The sequence below is a fragment of the Bos javanicus genome, chromosome X, assembly GCF_032452875.1.
Source record: "Bos javanicus breed banteng chromosome X, ARS-OSU_banteng_1.0, whole genome shotgun sequence".
Taxonomy (NCBI): Eukaryota; Metazoa; Chordata; class Mammalia; order Artiodactyla; family Bovidae; genus Bos; species Bos javanicus.
Genome location: NC_083897.1, coordinates 23,393,669 through 23,415,972, shown reverse-complemented (window position 1 = coordinate 23,415,972; position 22,304 = coordinate 23,393,669). Strand labels below are relative to the sequence as shown.

At 37.6% G+C, this 22,304-nt stretch overlaps 1 protein-coding gene across 7 annotated transcripts in view; it reads left to right on the top strand.

The window, feature by feature from the left end:
• Positions 1–22,304, top strand: part of ATP11C (ATPase phospholipid transporting 11C) — a 188,321-nt gene that overhangs the window by 87,827 nt on the left and 78,190 nt on the right. For all 7 annotated transcript variants that reach the window (XM_061408529.1, XM_061408524.1, XM_061408523.1 and 4 more), the window contains 4 exons: positions 6,108–6,227; positions 12,437–12,526; positions 14,713–14,793; positions 16,952–17,059. In XM_061408529.1, coding sequence (XP_061264513.1) covers positions 6,108–6,227; positions 12,437–12,526; positions 14,713–14,793; positions 16,952–17,059 — 399 coding nt within the window. The remainder of the gene's footprint in view (positions 1–6,107; positions 6,228–12,436; positions 12,527–14,712; positions 14,794–16,951; positions 17,060–22,304) is intronic.

Below are 22,304 nucleotides of genomic sequence, written 5' to 3'. Positions count from 1 at the left end.
GTCCTTGGGGTGAGGCATGGTGGGGAAGAGGATCACAGAGGGAACACTTAGAATTAATTGTTCCCGGTGAAATTAAACTGCTCAGTGGATCACATTTAGATAATGAAAGCTTTACCCTGAGCTTCCAAACCCAAGTCCTCACGGTCACTGCTTTTTCCTAAGCTTTGTACTTGCTGATTGAAGTGTTTTTGTGGTGCTTAATATCATTTTCCTATAGGAGTTTCTATTCAATTAAATGTGCTGCCATTGGGTAATGCCTGCCTAGAGATTACCTGCACACCTAGGGATGTACTTTGGATATTCACTTGTGTTTTGCTCAGGTGTTTGAGAGTATTGATTAATATAACCATAATTAAGCTTTAAAGGCAAGAAGACAAAATGCTCTGGCTCAATCTTGCTTCACTTCCTCTAACAAAGGAGAGACAGCTTCATCACTTAAGATGCAGGAAAAGCAAAATCAGAAAAGTGCAATTTTTAAGACTCGTTTTAGAGTTATGACTGTAAATTAGGCATGAAAGCTATTCTTGGCTTGTTATAATGGGATGGGCTTAGAAGCCTTAGCAATATGACCACTGTAGAAATCTTAACCAGGAAGCTTAATACGCCGGAAATGTTGCCTGGCACTGGAGTGCTTCTAACCTTATGCAGAACTTCTGCCCTTAGTGGGCTTCCCTCATAGCTCAGCTGGTAAAAAAAAAATCCGCCTGCAATGCAGGAGACCCCTGTTCAATTCCCGGGTTGGGAAGATCCCCTGGAGAAGGGATAGGCTACCCACTCCAGTATTCTTGACTTCCCTTGTGGCTCAGCTGGTAAAGAATCGGTCTGCAGTCTGGGAGACTTGGGTTTGACTCCTGGGTTGGGAAGATCCCTTGGAGAAGGGAAAGGCCACCCACATCCAGTATTCTGTCCTGGAGAATTCCATGAACTATTCAGTCCATGGGGTCACAAAGAGTCAGACACTACTGAGCGACTTTCACTTTCACTTTTCCAACTTTAGTATAGAAATGCTGAAATTTTTATGAAATGCTCTGTCTTTCATGAATTTGGCCTTTTAAAGACTGATTATACTGTTCAAAAACACTAGAGCTTCAGAGAAAAAAAATAGCTTTGGGGGTGGAATGTGGAGAATAGTTTAAAATTATTGCCAAGTGTTCAGATTATTAATAAGGATTTTTTGTTCAGTTTAGAGTAAATATAGTAGTCCTTCAATGTCTGCAGGGGATTGATTTCAGGACCCTCAGATGCTTGAGTCCTGTAAAATGGCATAGTATTTGCATGTAAGCTACATATGTCTCCCATATAATTTAAATCATCTCTAGATTATTTACAATACCTAGTACAATGTAAATGCTATGTAAATAGTTTTTAGGTGCGTGACAAATTCAAGTTTTGCTTTTTGGAATTTCTGGATCTTCCCCCACTCGTGAAATATTTTCAGTCTGATGTTGCTGGAATCCACAGACGTGGAACCCACCGATAAGGAAAGCTGTCCTCTTGCTTTAGTAACTCACAGAGAGCAGTTTGATGATCAATAAAAGTAGTGCTGTGATTGTTGGAGATTACATTATTGATTATTTGCTGATAACCCGAGTAGCTTTGCATGTTTTCAGGGCCTGTAATTTTCATTATCAGTGATCTGAATGATCGATGGGTAGTAGATGAGTATTGACGAAGAATCTCATTTTGTGAGCAGCTTAAAATGTTTGGAAGGGTTACTACTTGATGGTTATTTGCATTTTTTGTCTTTTGAAAAGCTAATTATTTAAATTATTTTGATTGCTTTAGAAGTATAGCATTATGCCTGGTGTACTAAAAACTTGTAGGATGTTCATGAAGGTCAGTCATTAATTCAAAGAGTGAGGTTCTGTAGCAGTAATTCTCAGTCCTGACTGCAAATTAGAACTGTCACTTGGGGAGCTTCTAGAAAAATTAAATAAAAAAACCCAGCCATTGGTATTATGTTTAAAGCCAATGTGTGGCCAGACTTAAGAACCACTGATCTATGATTAAGGGATAAATTCAAGTCTGCCAATATGTGAAATGGATGGAGAGGTGAGCTGTGTTTTAGAAACTGTGCTGGCTTTCATGATGACAGTCTTGAGTTCTCTGTTTTCCCTCAGTTCTTATTGAGTCACTGGTCTAGAGACAATCAAGAAACAAATTATACTTCCAGCAGCTTTTTTTTGTTTATGACTAGCAAAGGCATAGGATTTTAAGATTGTACTAGTTGAATAACAGTACCTTTTTACTCTCGGTTTTTGTTGTTGTTGTTTTTTAAGATTTATTTATCTATTTTATTTTTTGCTCTGCATGGACTTTTCTCTAGTTGTGGTGAGGGGAGGCTCCTCTCTAGTTGCAGTGCGTGGGCTTCTCATTGCAGTGGCTTCTCTTGTTGCAGAGCACAGGCTCTAGGGTTAGAGTTAAGTAGTTGAGATGTGTGGGCTCAGTAGTTATGGTTCATGGGCCTAGTTGCTCTGCAGAATGTGGGATCTTCATGGACCAGGAATCAAACCTGTGTGCCCTGCATTGGCAGGCAATTTCTCAACCACTGGACCATCAGGAAAGCCCTACTCTGATGTTTATTGAGAGACTATGTCTTGAATAAATTATTGGAGTTTTTTTGTTTTTTGTTTTTTTTAAAAACAGGATTTAGTTTATAATTCAGGAGTACAAAAGGGTGATTTTTAGCATGAATAAGAAAATTAAATTAACTTCTGTGTTAATTCATATACTATAAATATACTTTTAAATATTTTCCACTCTTTTAATTGTAGTGTGTATGATATGTCATTAAAATAGAATTGGTGCCAACTCATTTCAATTTTAATAAATGCCATTCCTAAGGACATTTGCATGGGAAGCACTTCAACACAGGATGGACTCCTAATGAATTAAAATTCGTTACGAAGTGGCAGGAATCATACACTCCCACTCTAGACTACATTGTGTGCCATCCAAACAGGATTTTTTTTTATAATTCCTATTTAGAGTTTCTCTCCCTTGGCTAAGGCACCTACATTATTCAAAATTACAGGAGCTAAAACCACTGCTTTAACACTACATTGGCAGAAGTGGAAAATTACAATGAATTTACACATATAGTCAGTTTTGCCATTTTTATGTGAACCAAGCAACATTACAGAGTTGAAACAAATTCTACCAGAAATTCCGGGTTCATCAGATTTTTAGGTTGACAAACATGGAAAAGTCATCTATTTCACCCCACCCCAGACCCAGTCCTCAGGCAGCTCCAAACTCCAACCTGCCAGACCTGAGGAGACTTTGCCCTTTTTTGAAAAATCCTCAGGAGCATACATTCTACAACTTTTCTCAGGCTCCTATTTCCTCATCTAACAATGGTCATTGTCTGGATCTCCCACCCCCTCTCTCCCTCCCCAAACCTGCACAGCAATTTCAATCCATTTTCTCCTATTTAGTGGAGATAGAGGTCACTTGAAAGAAATCAGAGGTGAAGTATGAGGAAAGCTCTTAGTAAAACTATAAATGCTATTTGCATAGCATTCATAAAATTCATAAAAATATCACATGCCTGAAAAATTGCTTTATGCTTGTACCTTCCTGTTGTACTTTGGAAAGTTATCTGCCACAGAAGAAAGTGGAAGACAATTCAGAATTGGGGTAGTGCTACTTCAGTTTGGTTTTAGGTTAATCTGTGGCTACTGTTAACTGAGGAAAACAATCCGTAGTGGCAGTGCAGGAAACATCCCGCTTCACTGGTCTACCTCTTTCCTCTTCCCCCTTTTCATTTGTTGAATGATCTGAGAACTGGCATGAAAGGTGGTTCTTGCTCTATAGCCACTTCTTGTGTGAAAAACTAGATAGCCATGTGACTATTAAATGAAAGAATTTAAATTGTATTGTGTGTATGGACTTGACAATTTCTGGTCTGTTGTAGAGACTACAGTGGGACTGTAACTTGCAACAGAAAGCTAGGGGAGGGGAACAGAGTAAACTATACCTTTAAAAAGGTGAATTTACTTTTTGCAAAATGGATATTATGGGAAATGTAGTGCTCTTCTGTGTTCAGACCCTGTATATTACAGTTGCAAATAAAGTCAGTCCCTAAATCAAAATGTATATAGTTACCATTCAGGTAAAGATATTGTTTACTGGTTTCCAGGAGCTGTTTGAAAATTTACGTGTTAATCACTGACCCTTAGCATGCGAAGGACCTTGTACAGTCAGTTGTTCTAATGCCCTGTCTTGGGGCAGGCGGGTGAATAGCAATTGTAGAGCATTGATGACTTTGTGACTTTTTCCAGATTGCCATAGATTGAATTCCCACAAGCTCCCTTTTAGCCCATGCTGCTGCTAAGCTGCTAAGTCGCTTCAGTTGTGTCCGCCTCTGTGTGACGCCATAGTCGGCAGCCCACCAGGTTCCCCCGTCCCTGGGATTCTCCAGGCAAGAATACTGCCCATACCAGGGTGTACTTCCAGTAGTTATCATTTATATACAGCCTAAATCTCTCCTACTTCAATTTATCTCAGTTACTTTTCCAGTGATTCCCTATCGATTTTGGAGGCCAGACCCCACTAGATAATTACTTAATAAACTTCAAATGAAAATGGTGAAGCAAGAGGTCTTACCATATTTTAGGGTAATTTTTTTTTCAATCAGAAAAATTATTTTCCCTCTATCTGTTTGAGGTACAGAAATTCAGACTGGAATACACCAAAACATAGACATTTGGAGAACTTTGCAACCTCTAAGTAGTCTTGCTTAAAATGATTATTTCAGGGGTAGAGAGTTATATCTTTGACCTTTAAATAGATTACTGAACATAAATCTTTGTGGCTATATACTTTAAAACATTTTAGGTTGTGGAATTAATGCTTCTTTTTTAAAAAAATAAGGAAATAAAGAAGTGGATATTGGTTTCTATCATACTTCCTTTGACTTAAATAAATGGTTGTCTCAAACATGTTAAAACAGTGCCATCACAAGAGACTATTCCATTTAGAAACATGGTAATGACGATCCTATATGCAGGGCAGCAAAACAGACACAGATATAAAGTACAGACCTGCAGACTCTGGGAGAAGGCGAGGGTGGGATGATTTTAGAGAATAGCATTGAAACACGTACGTTACTATATGTAAAATAGATGACCGGTACAAATTCAATACATGAAGCAGGGCACCCAAACCCAGTACTCTGGGACAACCCAGAGGGATAGGGTGGGGAGGGAGGTAGGAGGAGGGTTCAGGATGGGGGGACATATGTGCACCTGTGGCTGATTCATGTTGGTTGATGTATGGCAAAACCCATCACGATATTGTAAAGTAGTTATCCTCCAATTAAATAGATTAATTAAAAAACTTAAAAAAGAGAACTATTCTAGATTTATATAAGGAAGTATATTATCCTGATTTAAGATGAGAAAACAGAGTGAAGCCTCAATGAAATAAAACTGTGAGGTAAAAATGGACCTGAATCTTGTAGCTTCTAGATTCAGTGAATCTACTTTTTAAAAATACAGAATGGGCATTAGAGTTATATTGTGTGAAATGGGACTTTTTGGCAATAAGTTCTGAGAGATCACAAAAGAATATCTTTCCTTGAAAAGCCGAAGAATTGCAACTTTTCTTTCTAGAAATAGTTGATCACTCCATTAATAGAGGTAGCCATTCTATATTCCTGTGAAGCAATTATTTTCAGTTTATAAGAATTTTGCATTCTGCTTCCTGCTGTCTGATAATGAAATTTACAAGGTTGTCTTCAACGCTTCTTGTGTAATAAATTAAATATTCCCAATCTGACCTTTTCTAAATTAGTGTTTGCTGTGACAGTGATGGTTAGATCCTGTAGATGAAAGAAAATGCTTGGCAGGAAAAATACTCTTTCTGTAGGATACTTCAATTTAAACATTTAGAATTGCAATGCTGGCCTCAGAGCAGTTGGCCTAAACAAAACTTTTACTAACAGTGGAGTTTGAATTTCCTAACAAGGTTTCTACTCTCCCTACTATTCTCTCTCTAGACAATAGCCAAAGATGCTTAGACACTTAGATAAGAATTCTGTGTTCGGTAGAAGCATGGAGAAATGTGATGAAAATCTGATCTGTTTTCCTCTTTCTCTTGGTCAGTGTGCTGGAGAAGAGAAGCGAGTTGGTACGCGCACAGTATTTGTTGGCAATCATCCAGTTTCAGAAACTGAAGCATACATTGCACAAAAATTTTGTGATAATAGAATAATCTCATCTAAGGTAAGTTGTTTAACTCAATAGATGTTCATATAGTAAGCCAAATAATACTTATTTTTATTTATGCTGTAAGCTGAGACATTTATATATGCATTCCTGAATGTGCGTTTGTACCAATCATAGACCAACTGTAGTAGTTACTCCACCAAAAGTTTCTTTAAAAGCATCACTTTGTCTCATTATAGCTGAAAGAGTGTTTCCTTGCTCTCCATTATGATTCACCATGCCTGTTGATTATATGTATGACTTTAAGCCTTAAAGTGTGCTAAAAGTGGAAATTATTTACTTGCCCAAAGCTTCCTGAATTGCCCTTGTGTGGATGGACTGGGTTGTAAATAATTTACATTCTTCCAGAGGGTGTTATCTTAGAGTGACATTTGTATCTCTTTCTGTTCCATTGCAGAGCTTCTCAAGTACACTCCTGGGTCCTAAAGGGTACATTCTGTTCTGTGCACTGCTTGAACAGTTAAGGGTTCAATCACCATGACTGTGTTACCATTTGAATAATCATCTTACTTTATTTAGCATTGTGTAATGCTAAAAGAAGTGGCCTGAAGACCTGTTTAAATCCTGGTCTGATCATTTACTAGCTGTGTGACTTTGGGCAAATTAATCTCTCAGTCTGAATGTCCTCATTAGTGAAATGGAGCTTATGTTCCATACAAGAAAGCATTATTTATAACTCAGTACCCAGTAGTCATCAATCTACAAGTATTAGTTTGCTAATCTTTCCCCTTGACTGAGGAGGTTAGGTGCTAGGTGCTAGATTGCTGGCACCATCTAGAGACTGCTGTGTCTTCTAGTATGGCACAGATCTTGATAATTTTCCTCGCTTCTTCATGCAGCATGATAAGGTAGACCTCAAATGTTGGTGAATATTGGTTCATTGCATGTTGACAGACACTGAGGATCTGAAACACAAAGTTATACCCTTCCTTTGCAAATGTAACATTTTAATTTTCAAACATGTGATTTCTGTTTGGGTAGTGATATAATGCAGATAGATTGTACTTAGCTGGGAGAGTAGCATGTAAAATATGGACAGAATGATTGAAAACTGTGTTACCTAATGAGCAGATCCATTGGACTATAGAACACTCTGAGTTTAAATGTCTGTTTCCTGTTAATCTTTAACCTTGTGGCAGAAATTTATTGTCAGCTAGAAGTTTCTGTACCTGTGCCCAAGATAGTGAATAGTTCTTTCACCGAAAATTGTGACTCACCCTTAGTATTCAAGAAAACAGTCAGTAGTAGTCCTTTGGCTCAGAATCATGGACTTAATATAGAACTGAAACATCCTAAGAGATCCTCTTGTTCAACTCCGACTTTACAGATGGAGAAAGCAAACCCAGAGAACTTAAGTTAGTCATGGTCATGAAGCAAAGTTAGTGATAAGCCAGGAACAGAACTGCTTTATAAGATATAGTGGCTCTGAATAAAGAGCTGTTTTCATATCAGTGTGCTATTCAGGCTCCTCCCTCAGTTTTCTCTCCTTTACTTTTAGGGAATTATTTTTTCCCATACTGCTTAATGTGGAAAATGATAAAGTGACACACTGATAGTCAAGCGACTTTTCACTGAGCTAGTGAAAATCTACTTGTTGTAATATACCATGTATTTTTGCATATTAAAGGGACATATAAAACTCAGTTAATTCTCAACTGTTTTTGTGTTTCATAGAATATTTTTCATATTTTAACTTTAGTTTTGCCAGTAGTCAAAACAATGCAATAGGATGTTTTTTAAATAATAAGGAATTCATGGGCAAATACAAACTGGTTCTAAACATATTTGCATATACAGTATGTATGTATGTGTTTTAGAAACCACAGTAGTGAATGCGTCTACATTGATAGACTAACACATCTTTTTCTTTGTAGATATTTTATTTTTACAGTTTGTCTAGTTAACTGCTTATTAACTGATCTGTTTTTCGTAATAGCTATAGAGCAGAAAAAAAGGAATGGACAGTATACTGACTTCACAAAAAGAATGAAATTTTAGTACAATAAATAGTTATAAGGGAACAGCATATAGTGTATTGGTAAAGAGCTTCACCCTTATAAACAGGAGATCTGTGTTTGAAGTTAAAGTTATATAACCTTCCTATGTCCCCATTTTCTTATCAGTAAAATGGGGCTATTAACTACTTATCTCACAGGATTGTGATGCGGATAAAGTAATTCACAGAAACCATTGAAGCACTGTGCTTGGCATGCAATAACAATTCAGTAGATGGTAACTGCTATTGTTATTTATATTTTTGTGATTATTATTATTACTGCAGTCCTGAGCAGTAGTACTGATTTCCTCAGTCTCCTGTGTTTCAAATATGCTAAAAAGAAGCCTTCAGGTCCAGTTTGGAGAGAAAAATGTTCCATAATTTGACTTTCTCTTCCTCACATTGCCCTTTGGCTGATGATGGTATTTGCACCAGAATCTTTTAATTGAAGAAATGTACAACACTTTTAATTGAAGAAATGTACAACATTTGTAGCAAGTGTTGATTTCCTTTCTAAACCATTCGATAATAAAAATAACTTTCTCAGTTGGCTGCCTTTTGTTTGTTTACAGATGCCATCAGTAATGTAATATCACTGGGAATAAGTCCTGTTAATACAGGAACACTGAAAATAACACTTTGATAAAAATTTAAGTTTTATTAACATAAAATTAGCATCCTTTTCTTCTTTTGGGATGCACAAATACTTTGTTTAGAAAAACTTGTTCTCTTTGGCCTTCCTATTTTAGTGCACTGAGCAGGGACCTTTGGGAATCACTAGAATTTTGTAACTGGTACAAAACTTGGAAATCCCCTTCTGCAGCAAAAGAAACTAGATCTTTAAGATCTTAGGTTCCATCATTTTTCTCTATTCTACTTTTTTTTTTTTTCATTTAAAACTTCTGAGCCTCATCTTGAAGGCCCTTCAGTGGGATAAGAATCAGGGAGCTCCTCCTAACTCTTTGAAGCTATGCCCAAGGTTAAACTTAACTTCTCCTATGTGAAAGAATGTATTAAAGTTTCAAGACTAAAATTACACTAGCATTTTCTCTCATTTTAAAAATCAAAAGCATCAGTAGAATTTCTTAGACATGTCTTTGCATTTTATCAAACTCCCTGAAGGTGCCTTTTAAGCTAAAGTTACTAAATCCTAATGTAGTACTGTCTTGGTAACTCCTTTTGCCATTCTGAATTTATGGTAGAAAGAGTGATACTTTGAAAAAGCAGAAAGTTCTGCTTAACATTGGTAATGAAAATGAAAGAAGGCTGCTGTGATGCTCAAAATTGGATTTACTGCCTACATCAAGGAGAGTTGATAATCACATGGTACAGTCATTTAGCAAAGTGAACAGTTATTCAACCTAGAGCTTTGCTTATTTACAACTAATCTTCAAGTACAGTTATTTTTGTTACATCGCATTCAAATGCCGGTAGTAAGAAAAGTCAGTGCTCCTTCACAACTGGTTGTTGATTTTGCCACTTTACATAATTAACTACTTCATTTTAGCTGGTATCCCTTTTCTCATGATACACAGAAATATTAGAACAAGTTATTTGGAGCTTTAGCTTTCCCATCAGCATTTTAAAGGCTAAATTGGAAAATTTTGGACTTTGGGTAAAAACAAGTAGTGTTCTAAAGTTTCCTTTTGTTTAAAATTTTCAGTTTAATAGACTCTCAAAACTGAGATTCCCTTCATACTCTCTACTTTAAATTAGGAAAGTTATTTATCAAAGTTACAAGGTTTTGATTTCAAATTAAATTAGATGATAGGTGTGTGAGGGTGGGGACCCACAGTTGTTTCAGTCAAAGGCCACAGTTGTGTACCAGTTGTTTAATTCACTCTAGGGAAAATGAAAATGCATTGCACATACTTGGGAAGTTGGCATTTTTCTGAAGAAACTTTTGAAGAAAATGAAAGTGAAGTCTCTCAGTCTTGTCCGACTCTTTGAGACCCCATGGACTGTAGCCTACCAGGCTCCTCTGCCTGTGGGATTTTCCAGGCGAGGGCACTGGAGTGGGTTGCCATTTCCTTCTCCAGGGGATCTTCCTGACCCAGGGATTAAACCCAGGCCTCCCTCATTGCGTGCAGACGCTTTACCGTCTGAGCCACCAAGAAACTTTTAAAACGTGTTCTAGATGTCAGGGTGGCTTTTTTAGTTTAGGCTTGCATGTTAAGATAGTATAGAAGATCCACTTACTGACTTCTCTGAGCAAGAACTGACTTTTGACCCAAAAAATGTCCATTTTCAACATCATGTATGAAACAAATGCTCTAAACATTTTCTTCCTGTGAGTTAACATTATTTTTGGTTTGTGGCAACTAAGTCTGAGAGTTCACATTTTAGGTAAACAAGTCAATTTGAATAACTTGGTATATGCAGCTTTCATTTCATTTCAGTTTTAATTAGAACACTATTTAAAAGTAGGCTTCTCTTAGTCTGCATTGAAATAATGTATGCTATATTGCATTTGTATTATAACAGAGACAAGAAGCTTAATTTACTTTTTAGTTAGAGCAGTGGAGGAAATGGCCAAAACACAAGTTTAGGTCAACATTTCTTGTATACCTTCTACATACTGAACACTGTTCTAGGCATGGAAGGGAAGGGAGCTTATGTTTATATGTTCTCTGACCTCTTAGTAGTTCATGATCTGATATAGGAAAGAAGAGGGCATGTAGTAATAGTTGCCTATCAAGAGACTGACCAGAGTTCCTCAAGGAAGCAGTTCATTTAGGAAGTTAAAACAGAGGGACACAGTGGGGGCCTAGAAACAACAACAAAAATGTTCCCTTCGACATGTTCACACCCCACAGAGGACTCTCACAGTCCCAATGTTTGTTTGTTTAATTTAAAACCCTTTACTTAAGGAACAGAAGGTCAACAAGCCAGAAGCTCAGCTGTTAGCCTGTTGGAGTTTAGTTTGTTGTTTTAGAAAACTGACCTTCAGTCATCGGGAGTTAAGTGCTCATCTGAACTAGGGCAGCTTCAGAGTGACTGGACCTGTGGTTTTGATCCCTTTTCTTTTTGGTCACAAGCTGCCTTGGGAATCTGAAAACTGTGGACTCTCTTCTCCTAAGTGATACACATCCACACACAAGTTGAATGGGCTTCCCTGAGGCACTTCTATGAACCCTGGGAGAAGAACCTTCTAGGTGGGCTGTTGGTTGTAATGCAGTTGCTTCACTGAATATATTTGCCTCCATTCATCTTTCTATTCTTGGGTTTCCCTGAACCTTGGGCCTATACACCTTTTAAAGGGAGGTTAGTAGTAAAGCCCCATCTATTGTATCATGCTCTGCAACTTTGGCTTTTTCGGTCACCTTACCTAATAAATATTTTCTCACAAATGGAGACCGTGCAAGTATAAACTTAGATCTTTAGGTTAAGAAACATTTTTTTCTTTCTGGTTTCTGGTCTTTATTAAGACATCTAGAAAATCCAACTTTGGATGATTTTAAAATGCCCTGGTCCTTGAGCTTAACGTACCAGTGAGAAAGTCTTTGTGATTTGACAGCTGGCCCAAGAGTTTTCTCCTCCTGCCCGTGTACAATTTAGCATTGAAACCTTTACCCACTACCTGTTATCAAAGTACAAGGTTGGTATGTTGTTGATTAAAATGTAAGCTGTCTATGATCTAAGGTTATATGTATACCAAGGCTGTCATGGAGGTGGGAAACAGTGATAGGGACAGAATTTTATCTGTGATGATGATAAACTTTCCAAAGCTTAGCACAGCCAGAAAAATTAATTTAATTAGTTCATTCATTCATCCAACTAATTTATTGAGTGTCTACTTTATGTTAGGCACTGTGCTAGGAGTTGGAGAAAAATAATAAAAAGACTAGATGAATAGTCTTCCCTTTTAGATCTCAGTGCCTCTTGAGGGAGAGACTTTAATTAAAATATGCACACATATAATTATTCACTGAAACGCGTGATCCCAGGGAAGTATAGGGTGATATGAGAGCAGATAACAGGGAACCTAATTTAGATTGGGCCAGGGAAAGCAAAGCTGAAGGACAGATGGCCCAGTTAGAATGCTCCAAGTGAAAACCTGACTCTTGCAGAGTGTTTTATGCTATACGTCTAAGCACACACTTATTTGTCTGTGAGGTTTGGGTTTTAACATGCTTTCAAAGTATTGTGATAATCTGGAATCTTTTTCAAGTTTCCTTTCTAATAATCTTTTTTTTTCCCTCCCATATAGTATACACTTTGGAATTTCCTCCCAAAGAATCTGTTTGAACAGTTTAGAAGAATTGCAAATTTTTATTTTCTTATAATTTTTCTTATACAGGTAAGAGCTCCATTAGAAACTTCATTTCTTCAAGCAGATTTTCAGTCCATTTCTAACCTTGAAATGCCCTGTGATTAAAAAGTTGTTCATGGCTTATTATAATAACACTTTTTAAAGTACTAATATATTTTAAGCTGTACTCAATTTTATATTTGAGACTTTGTTACTTTTTTTAAACTTTCATGGATTTCATATCTTTGTTCATCTTAGACAAACATGCATTGTGTACTTTTATATATAGTGGTATGTATGAAAATTGAAAATAGTTCAAGTTAATAAGTTTCACTTTGTTAAGCACCTGTTTCAGTTTAATTGAAAATTTATCACTTATCTTCTTGATTACCAGTTTTGATTTTCCTCATTTATTTACTTTAAGGATGAAATCCTTGTACATTGGTTTGCTTCTCAGTGTTCCTACTAATGTTTTGTGTTTTAAATTTTAGACATTTTAAATTTCATTTTCCATCTTTCAGTCTATAAGCTATTAAAATCTTTCCCTTGCCAGAATTACCCTTTGAAAATTTTACTACATTAAAGGTATTTTTTTTCTCATTTCATTGTTTTAAAGCAAAGCAAAAACATCCCAATAAAATTGCTCAAATGCCTTGCTGATCTTAAGTGCTTCTGTTTATCCACTTTGAGTAAATAGTACTATAATTCAATTTAGCCCTGCAAGTTAAAACCAGTCTGGGTTGTGATATGGGGAAGAACCAATTTCAGTCATGAATGATGGGACATTTGAGGCGGAGCTCCTCTAGATCAATGGTGAGATGTCTTATAGAACAGCATAGAATAAATAAACTGTGTAGAAGATTATGCACACAGTCATTCCACTTGGCATGCAGCACACTTCAGTTCAGTTCAGCAAGCACCTGTGTGCCAGGCAGTGGTCCAGATAACAAAGATTTTAGCAGGTACAGTAAAGATCAAGATTGCCTTTTCTACCCAAAAGGAATTTTACGTTATAGCCAAAAAAGACAATCATGTATTCACTCAATTTAATGTGGTAAATGTCATAAAACTAGTATGAGCAAAATTCTGTGCGGACACAGTGGAAGTTATGATTTTTCTTCCTACCCAAGAGAAGCTTGAGAAGACTTCAAAGAATAGGTGACTTTAAGACTTGAAAGATTAGAGAGCTTATGTGGTGAGGAATCCAGACTGATATCTCAGTGTGTGCAAGAAGGCACAGAGCTATGTAAAAGGAGAGTGACCCCATGATCCTCTTTGCCTCAAATTTAGTTCTCTTTCAGGATTTCCTATTTCAATGAATGACAACATCCACCTAGCCATGTTAATCAGATACTTGGGAGACATTTTTAACCACCACTTACAAGAAATTCCTTACCAGTGTTGCTTCCTAAATGTCTCTGGAACTTCTTTTTTTATTTGCTGCTACCACCTTTGTCCAAGCCATCATCTCTTACCTGGATAAGTGTACTAGCCTCCTAAATGGACTCCCTCCCTCCACTTTTGTTCCCTTCCATTCCATTTTCCACAAAGCAATGAGAATGACCTTTTGGAATGTGGTTCTGTTCACGTGACCTCTCCTTGCCTAAAAGCTTCAATTATTTCCCACTGTTTGTGAGATAAAGAATGAACTTTATCTGGAGAGCCCTGCTAGGTCTGGCCCCGTTTCCCCTCCAGCCTCTTCTCACACCACGTGCTCTTTTGCTGCTGGCTTCCTTTATTTTCTCACATGCCCTCCTCCCATAGAGACTTTCAATATGTGCCTCACTGCGCCTAGGATGCCCTCCCTTCCATCTAGTTAACTTCTATATACTCTTCAAATCTAACTTGTTTTAATGTCTGGTTTTCACTGTAAGTTGCCAGCTCTTATGAAGGCAGGAACTTTTCTCCATCTTGTTTAAAATAAAGCAGCATCTCTAGACCCTGGCTGATAATAGCACAAAGGCTGACAGAATGGTACTCAACAGAGTACCATTGAATGGATATATTTCAGTCTAGGGGTTAGTCCAAGCTGGCATGAAAACTAAGCCTAAATTTAGAACTATTTTCTTAAACTAACGGCTAGGTGGATTGCTTTTGTTTTAAGGAAAGTTAGCATTCATGCTGCTACTGGGATATGTTTTGTTTACATTTTTGTCTGAAATGTTTGTAGCATGTAAGTACTGCATATTAATGGTGGTTTTTCATTTTACTCTCAATTTACTTTCTTTACTTAGGTAACAGTAGACACACCAACTAGCCCAATTACCAGTGGACTTCCACTTTTCTTCGTTATAACTGTTACAGCCATCAAGCAGGTAAATTTCTAATTTACAATTATGCTTGCATTTCAGTCCTGTCTGACATGAGAGTTTATATTTTGTTCTTATTGAAAACCCATTAAAATGGTTATAAGACACATCTTTAATTTCTTTGCTCCTTTATTACTATTTTTTGGAGGGAGGAATGTAACCCTAAAAGGAGAGTAGGTAGAAGGTACACCTCACTCAGGGAGTGGGAGGTAAATTTGTAATGTGCATTGCATTTTTTAATGTGTTGTATCTGTCTGAAAAATTCCCATTCTTGTGGACTTTTTAAATTGCCACCTATAGCAGAGAACTCAAGAGTGTGTGTGTGTGTGTGTGTGTGTGCGTGTGTGTGTGCACGTGCGCTAAGTCACTTCAGTCACGTCCAACTCTTTTGACCCCATGGACTGTAGCCAGCCAGGCTCCTCTGTCCCTGGGATTCTCCAGGCAAGAGTACTGGAATGGGTTGCCATTTCCTTCTCTGAACTCAAGAGTATAAATACTTTAATTCTGTTGTCTTTCCTGATGCTGCTGAAGAGGTGTTTTGACAAATCCCAATGAAATTGAAAAACGGAAACAGGAAATGTGGTTAAGGAGTAGTTAACAATGTTTTTCCTGTACCAGAAGCTGACAGGTTACAAGGAGACTTTTAGACAGTACTTATCAAAGTCCTTTAGAAAGTGTCCCAAAGAATGTCCAAAATAAAGGTTTGCTTAACAATATTGAGAACATGGTTCCCTTTCTTCTTGGGGTTATCTGGTCTTCTATCTTGTCTACCCAAAACTGAAAGGATATTGTATCAAGTGTTTGGTTGCTAAATAAAGACTTTGGGGATGTTATTTCCCTGAGGATGTTAAGATTACTTTCTTTAACATCATAGAATTGCTGGTTCTAAGAATAGCCTGTTTGGTTTTCAAAAAGCTCTTACTGATTCATTTTACTCCCAATACTAGTTCATGCTGGGGCCTTTGTTTCCTCACTGACATCACTGAAAGTTCCCATATGAAGTGATAGTCTAAGCATTGCCCTAAAGAAGGACAGGATAGGAATCAATATAGCACCTGAGAGAAAAAGGGGAAGGTGATCAAGAGACTTTTCAAACAGTTATATTTGAAAAGGTACAGACCCTGCTGCTGCTGCTGCTGCTAAGTTGCTTCAGTCGTGTCCGACTCTGTGCGACCCCAGAGATGGCAGCCCACCAGGCTCCCCTGTCCCTGGGATTCTCCAGGCAAGAACACTGGAGTGGGTTGCCATTTCCTTCTCCAGTGCATAAAAGTGAAAAGTGAAAGTGAAGTCGCTGAGTCGTGTCCAACTCCTAGCTAACCCATGGACTGCAGCCTACCAGGCTCCTCCGTCCATGGGATTTTCCAGGCAAGAGTACTGGAGTGGGTTGCCATTGCCTTCTCCACAGACCCTATTAAAGGAAAAAAAAGCAAAATGATGTAAAAAAAGGAGATGGTGCTCAAACAAATGGAGTTCCTCCATTCTTACTTCTTTTGGCTTAAATTACTCTAGACCAAAGAAAGCCCAAAGGAAAATGAACTCATTACTTTTAATTCTAAAAAGTGAACACCAATTTATATTTTCTTTTGTCACCAAGTCAGTGGAGAAATTTAACTGTTGATCTTTAAAACTTATCATAGATACTGTTCCAAAATAATCCTACTTGGTCTTTCTATTCTGTGTCTCTGGGAAGGAATTACATTTCCTCAGAGATGATCACTCCCAACAGTCTAATATGGAAGAATGTGTTTAAGTAATTTGGTCTATAAGAGAATAAAACCTGGAAAAATGTCTCTCAAATTAAAAAGTAGAGAACATTAACATTAACTTGACTAAGAGCAGAATTAGAAAAATAAATCATAGTCTAGAAAAATAAATCATAGTCCTTCACCACTGAAGAATATTAAGTCTCTTTTACCTGTATTTTTATTAATACTTATCTCTAGAATGGAGGAACCTTTTAATGCAATAAAGCTTTTTACCTAAGGAATATTTTGAAAGCATATTTTCATTTTTGCTGCAAAAATTTACAGTGTTGTCTCTTTATTCTGCATTGAAAGTAATATTATAAGTATCTGCTGTGACTCAGAGAAGGGGTTGTAGAAATTTATTAACAACTTTACTTCATTATGTGAGTTTGACTATGTCCTTATTTTTATTCTTCTAGGGATATGAGGATTGGCTGAGGCACAGGGCCGACAATGAAGTCAATAAGAGCACTGTTTACATTATTGAAAATGCAAAGCGAGTGAAAAAAGAGAGTGAAAAAATCAAGGTATTAAGTTTTGTAGTACATTCTTTTTTTTTTTAAATTATAGTGAGAACACATCATTTTAAAATGTACACTTCAGTGGCATTTCATACATTCTCAGTGCTGTGCAACCATCACCACTGTCTAGTTCCAGAACATTCTCACTGCCCCAAAAGGTAAACCCCCATAGCCATGAAGTAGTCATCCTCCATTCTTCCCTCACCCAGGCCCTGGCAACCACTCATCTTCTTTCTGTCTCAGTGGGTTTACCTATTGTAAGTATTTCACATAAATGGAATCACATACTATGTGGCCTTTATGTCTGCATTCTCTTGCTTGTTGCTATCTTCTTGAGGTTCATTCATGTTGTGGCATGTATCATTACTTCATTCCTTTTGATTAAATAATACTGCATAATATAGCCACCACATTTTGTTTATCCAATCATCAGTTGATGGACATTTGTTTTCTTTCTACCTTTGAGCTATTAGGGGGCTTCCCAGGTGGCTCAGATGGTAATGTGTCTGCCTGCAATGCAAGAGACCCAGCTTCGATTCCTAGGTAGGGAAGATCCCCTGGAGAAGGAAATGACAACCCACTCCAGGACTCTTGCCTGGAAAATTCCATGAACAGAGGAGCCTGGCGGGCTACAGTCCATGGGATCGCGAAGAATTGGACATGACTGGGCGACTTCGCTTGAGCTATTAGGATTGTTGGTGATATGAATATTCATGTACAAGTTTTTGTTTCAGACACCTCTTTCCCATTCTTTTGGGTACATACCTAGGAGGGGAATTGCTAGGTCATGTGGTGATTCTAGTTTTTATGAATCACCAAACTGTTGGAGAAGGCAGTGGCAACCCACTCCAGTACTCTTACCTGGAAAATCCCATGGATGGAGGAGCCTGGTAGGCTGCAGTCCATGGGGTCGCTAGGAGTCGGACACGACTCAGCAACTTCACTTTCACTTTTCACTTTTATGTACTGGAGAAGGAAATGGCAACCCACTCCAGTGTTCTTGCCTGGAGAATCCCAGCGATGGGGGAGCCTGGTGGGCTGCCATCTCTGGGATCGCACAGAGTCGGACACGACTGAAGCGACTTAGCAGCAGCAGCAGCAGCAAACTGTTTTCCACAGCAGCCATATGCCATTTTATATTCCACCACCATATATGATAGTTGTAAGGTATTGTTTTTTTTTAATATCTCAAACAGTTTCATTTTTTATTCAAATTAGCCATTGACTGTTACTATACAATAAGATTCCTGTTGATAAAATTTTTGACTTGTCCAAATCATAGTTTTTATACCTAGCAAATTTTATTTTAATTAATGTAAACTTTAGAGCAGCAAAACTGAACAGAAATTATGGAGTTCACATACAGTCCTTTTCCCTACACAGGTACAACCTTCCTCACAATCAGTACCCCCCACCAGAGTGGCATATTTGTTACAATCAGTGAACCTCCAATGACATATCATATCACTATCACAGTGATAGTCCACAGTTTAGGTTAGTTAGTTTTCACTCTTGATCATGTATGTTCAGTGAGTCTGAACAAATGTATAAGGACATGTCTCCACCATTACAGTATTATACAGAATCATTTCACTGCCCTAAATATCCTCTGTGCTTAGCCTGTTCATCCCTCCCTCCAACCCCTGGTCACCACTCTTCCTTTTACTGTCTCCATAGTTTTGCATTTTTCTTAGTGTCATGTGGTTAAAATCATACCGTATATAGCTTTTTCAAGTTCGCTTTTTCCACTTAGTAACATGCATTTGAGTTTTCTCCATCTTTTCATGGTTTGATAGCTCATTTCTTTTTAGCACTAAATAATATTTCATTGTCTAGATGTACCAGTTTATTTAATAGTCACTCACTCACTGAAGGACATCATGCTTGCTTCCATGTTTTGGCCATTAGAAATAAAACTATTATAAACATCTATATGCAGCTCTATGTGTGAATATAAGATTTCAGTTCATTTTGGTAAAAACCAGAGTGTTATCTGATCAATGGTAAGAACGTGTTTAGTTTTATAAGAAACTTCCAGACTATCTCCAACATAGCTACCCATTTTGCATTTCCCATAAGCAGTAAATGAGAGTTCTGTTGCTCCATATCCTGGCCAGCATTTGTGTCAGTATTCTAGATTTTGCCCATTCTAAAGACTGTACAGTGATATCTCATTTTGGTCTTAATTTGCAATTCCCTAATGAGCATAATTCCATATGCTTACTTGCATTTGAATATCTTCTTTGGTGGGGTGTCTGTTAGGTCTTTTCCCCAGTTTTTTAATCAGATTGCTCATTTTCATATTGTGAAAATTGGTAACAGTCCTTTATCAGATATGTCTTTTACAAATATTGTATCCTAGTCTTAAGGTATTACTTATTTTTACTTTATTGTGATATTGGGATAAAAAATAAGAACACAATTAGAAAAATAAATGATAGTCCTTCACAATTAAAGAATATTAAGGCTCTAATGCCTGTGTTTTTATTAATACTTATCTGTGTTGTTGTTCATTCACTAAGTTGTGCCCAACTCTTTGTGACCTCATGAACTGCAGCACACTAGGCTTCCCTGTCTTTCACTGTCTCCTCGAGTTTGCTCAGACTCATGTCCATTGAGTTGGTGATGCCATCCAACCATCTCATCCTCTGTCGTCCCCTTCTCCTCCTGCCCTCAATCTGTCCCAGCATCTGGGTCTTTTCTAGTGAGTCAGCTCTTCACATCAGGTGGCCAAAGTATTGGAACTTCAGCTTTAGCATTAGTCCCTCCAATGAATATTCAGCACTGATTTCCTTTAGGATGGACTGGTTTGATCTTATTGCTGTCCAAGGGACTCTAAACAGTCTTCTCCAGCACCACAGTTTGAAAGCATCAGTTGTTTGGCACTCAGCCTTCTTGATGGTCCTGCTCTCACATCCATACATGACTACTGGAAAAACCTTAGCTTTGACTCTACAGACTTTTGTCAGCGAAGTTACGTCTCTGCTTTTTAATATGCTGTTTAGGTTTGTTATAGCTTTTCTTCCAAGGAGCAAGCATCTTTTAATTTTGTGGCTGCAATCACCGTCCGCAGTGATTTTGGAGCCCAAGAAAATATTTCCATTGTTCCTCTTTTTCCATTGTTTTCCCATCTGTTTGCCATGAAGTGATGGGACTGGATGTCATGATCTTCATGTTTTGAATGTTGAGTTTTAGACCAGCTTTTTCACTCTCCTCTTTCACCTTCATCAAGCGGCTCTTCAGTTATCTTCACTTTCTGCCATCAGAGTGGTATCATCTGCATATCTGAGGTTGTTGATATTTCTCCAGGCAGTGTTGATTCCAGCTTGTGCTTCATCCAGCTCAGCATTTCACATGATGTACTCTGCATATAAGTTAACTAAGCAGGGTGACAATATACAGCCTTGATGTACTCCTTTTCCAATTTTGAACCAGTCCATTGTTCCATCATGTCTGGTTCTAACTGTTCCTTCTTGACCTGCATACAGATTTCTCAGGAGACAGGTAAGGTGGTCTGGTATTCCCATCTCTTGAAGAATTTTCCATGGGTTGTTGTGATCCACACAATCAAAGCCTTCAGCATAGTCAATGAAGCAAAAGTAGATACTTTTCTGGAATTCCCTTGCTTTTTCTGTGATCCAACAGATGTTGGCAATGTGATCTCTGGTTCCCCTGCCTTTTCTAAATCTAGCTTGTACGTCTGGAAGTTCTCAGTTCATGTAATATTAAAGCCTAGCATATGAAAGTTTTTGAGCATTACCTTGATAGCATGTGAAATGAGTGCAATCTGCTTATCTATAGAATGGTGGAACTTTAACACTAAATTTACCATCTTAACTATTTTTTAAGTATACAGTTCAGTGGTATTAAGTATTCACATTGTTGTACAACAGATCTCTAGAGCCTTTTCATTTTATAACACTGGAACTCTATATCCACTAAACAATTATTCACCCTGCCTGTAGCCCTTGGTAAACACTTTTGTATTTTCTGTTGCTGTTACTTGGACTACCTTAGAGAGATACTTCCTGTGATAGGAAATGTATAGTATCTGTCCTTTTGTGACTGGTTTATTTCACTTAGTATAATATCTTCACATGACAGGATTTCCCATTTTTTAAAGCTACATAATACTCCATTGTATGTATATACCACACTTTATTAATTCATCAGTTGATGGACGTTTGGCTTGCTTCCACCTTTTGGCTATGTGAATAATGCTGCAGTGAACACAGGTGTACAAATAGCTCAAGTTATTGCTTTGAATTATGTTAGGTATATACCCAGAAGTAGAATTTCTAGATTGTATTGTAATTCTGTTTTTAATTTGTGGAGAAACTTCCATACTGTTTTCCATAATGGATGTACCATTTTACTTTAGTGCCGAATACACAAGGCTTTCAACTTCTCCCGGTCCTCTTGAGGACTTTCTGTTCTTTTGATAGTGGGCATCCTGACTGATACAAAGTGATATCTCATTGTGGTTTGCATTTGCATTTTCCTAATGATTGGTGATGTTGAGCATCATTTCATGTGCCTATTGACTGTTGTGTATTTTCTTTGGAGAAATGTCTGTTCAAGTCCTTGTGTTAAGTGTTAATCGCTCAGTCGTGTCTGACTCTTTGTGTCCCCCTGGACTATAGCCCACCAGACTCCTCTGTCCATGGGATTTTCTAGGCAAGAATACTGGAGTGGTTTGTCATTTGCTTCTCCAGGGAATCTTCCTTACCCAGGGATTGAACCCAGGTCTCCTGCATTGTGGGCAGATCCTTTACCGTCTGAGCCACCAGGGAAGCAAGTCATTGACCCAATTTTTAATTGGGGTATTTGTTATTGAGTCATGATAGTTCCTTATATATTCTGGATATTAACTCCTCATCAGCTATATGATTGGCACATATTTTCTCCTATTCTGTAGGTTGCCTTTTCACTATTGATTATTTTCTGGATATTAACTCCTCGTCAGCTATATGATTGGCAAATATTTTCTCTTATTCTGTAGGTTGCCTTTTCACTATTGATTGTTTTCTTTGATCATGTATTCTCATTTTCTAATTTTGGTTTTTATCCTGTGCTTTTGGTGTCATATCCAAGAAATCATTGCCAAGTCTGATGTCCTGAAGCTTTTTCTCCATGTTCTTCTAGGAGTCTGGTAGGATCAAGTCTGACATTTAGATCTTTCATTCTTTTCTTGTTAATTTTTGTATATGATCTAAGGTGAGAATCCAACTCTATCAATACTTTTATAAGT